Genomic DNA, 1,006 nt, shown 5'->3' on the forward strand with positions numbered 1-1,006 from the left:
TATATATATATATATCAAGATCTGCATATGCATATGTATTATGTCACATATATTCTTTCTTTCTGTACATAAACACGCGCACACACATGTACCATACTTCATCTTATGATACTGATTGTCGCATTTCAAATTAAATTTGTTGTTTTCTTATTATTGTAATCGGGCATATATATAAATAGATCAGGGTTGCCTATATTATCAAAGGCACTAAAAGCACGACGAACAACAACCATAATTCGAGCTAACGTAACGGATTTTTATAACATAATAAAACACTTCAATTATAAGTCTTAGTTTTCCTCAGTCCTAATAAACATTGTATTCAGTGTCACGAAATTAAATTGTTGATTATAAATTGAATCTTATTGCAATTTTCTTTTCAGCGGGGACATTAAACTGTTCTAGCTGCTCTGTTTACCATGGCTGTACAATTAATGCGTCAAGCAGAGAAACGTGTTTTTGTAAATTGGGTTACGATATGAATTCTACAGGATGCTTCGGTAAGATATATCACTAATATATTTTATAAGTAAAATATTTACTAGGCAAGTAAGAAACGAAGAATACCTCTCCTGATCAAAAATAGAAGCCAGGTTTCCTTCCGTTTCGACTACGATGCATCAAATGCTACATCTTGCAGAATGCAAAGCTTGGTACACTACGCCCCGAAATATGATGGACTATTCATGGTTTGAGCGTCTTCAGATATATGTGTACTCAATGAAGGTTAAAGATCATCGACAACAGGAGATGGCAGTGTGCAGAAATAATGTTGTGTCGTCTGATCTTCGGTTGTAGCGTTAATGTGTCATCCGATTTAATACTACCTGGTTCATGGGTTCCTTAACTCCACTCTGTTGTAACATCATAGGTACAGGTCTCCAGAAGCCTTCAAAGATGATGATGGATTCTGACCTTTCTCCTTCGATTAAAAAGTATCTGAAATAAATTTAATCTTTGTTTTAAATGCAGATACTGACGAATGTTTAAAATCCTCGGAAATATG

The 1,006-nt window shown here is 34.3% G+C and overlaps 1 protein-coding gene across 1 annotated transcript in view; it reads left to right on the forward strand.

The window, feature by feature from the left end:
• The window catches only part of LOC106874230 (vitamin K-dependent protein S), a 3,142-nt gene that overhangs the window by 829 nt on the left and 1,307 nt on the right, over window positions 1-1,006 (forward strand). The window contains exon 2 of the mRNA XM_014921885.2: window positions 384-500. Coding sequence (XP_014777371.2) covers window positions 479-500 — 22 coding nt within the window. The 5' untranslated portion in view covers window positions 384-478. The remainder of the gene's footprint in view (window positions 1-383; window positions 501-1,006) is intronic.

Source organism: Octopus bimaculoides, unplaced genomic scaffold (assembly GCF_001194135.2).
Source record: "Octopus bimaculoides isolate UCB-OBI-ISO-001 unplaced genomic scaffold, ASM119413v2 Scaffold_39939, whole genome shotgun sequence".
In the NCBI taxonomy this organism is placed as follows: domain Eukaryota; kingdom Metazoa; phylum Mollusca; class Cephalopoda; order Octopoda; family Octopodidae; genus Octopus; species Octopus bimaculoides.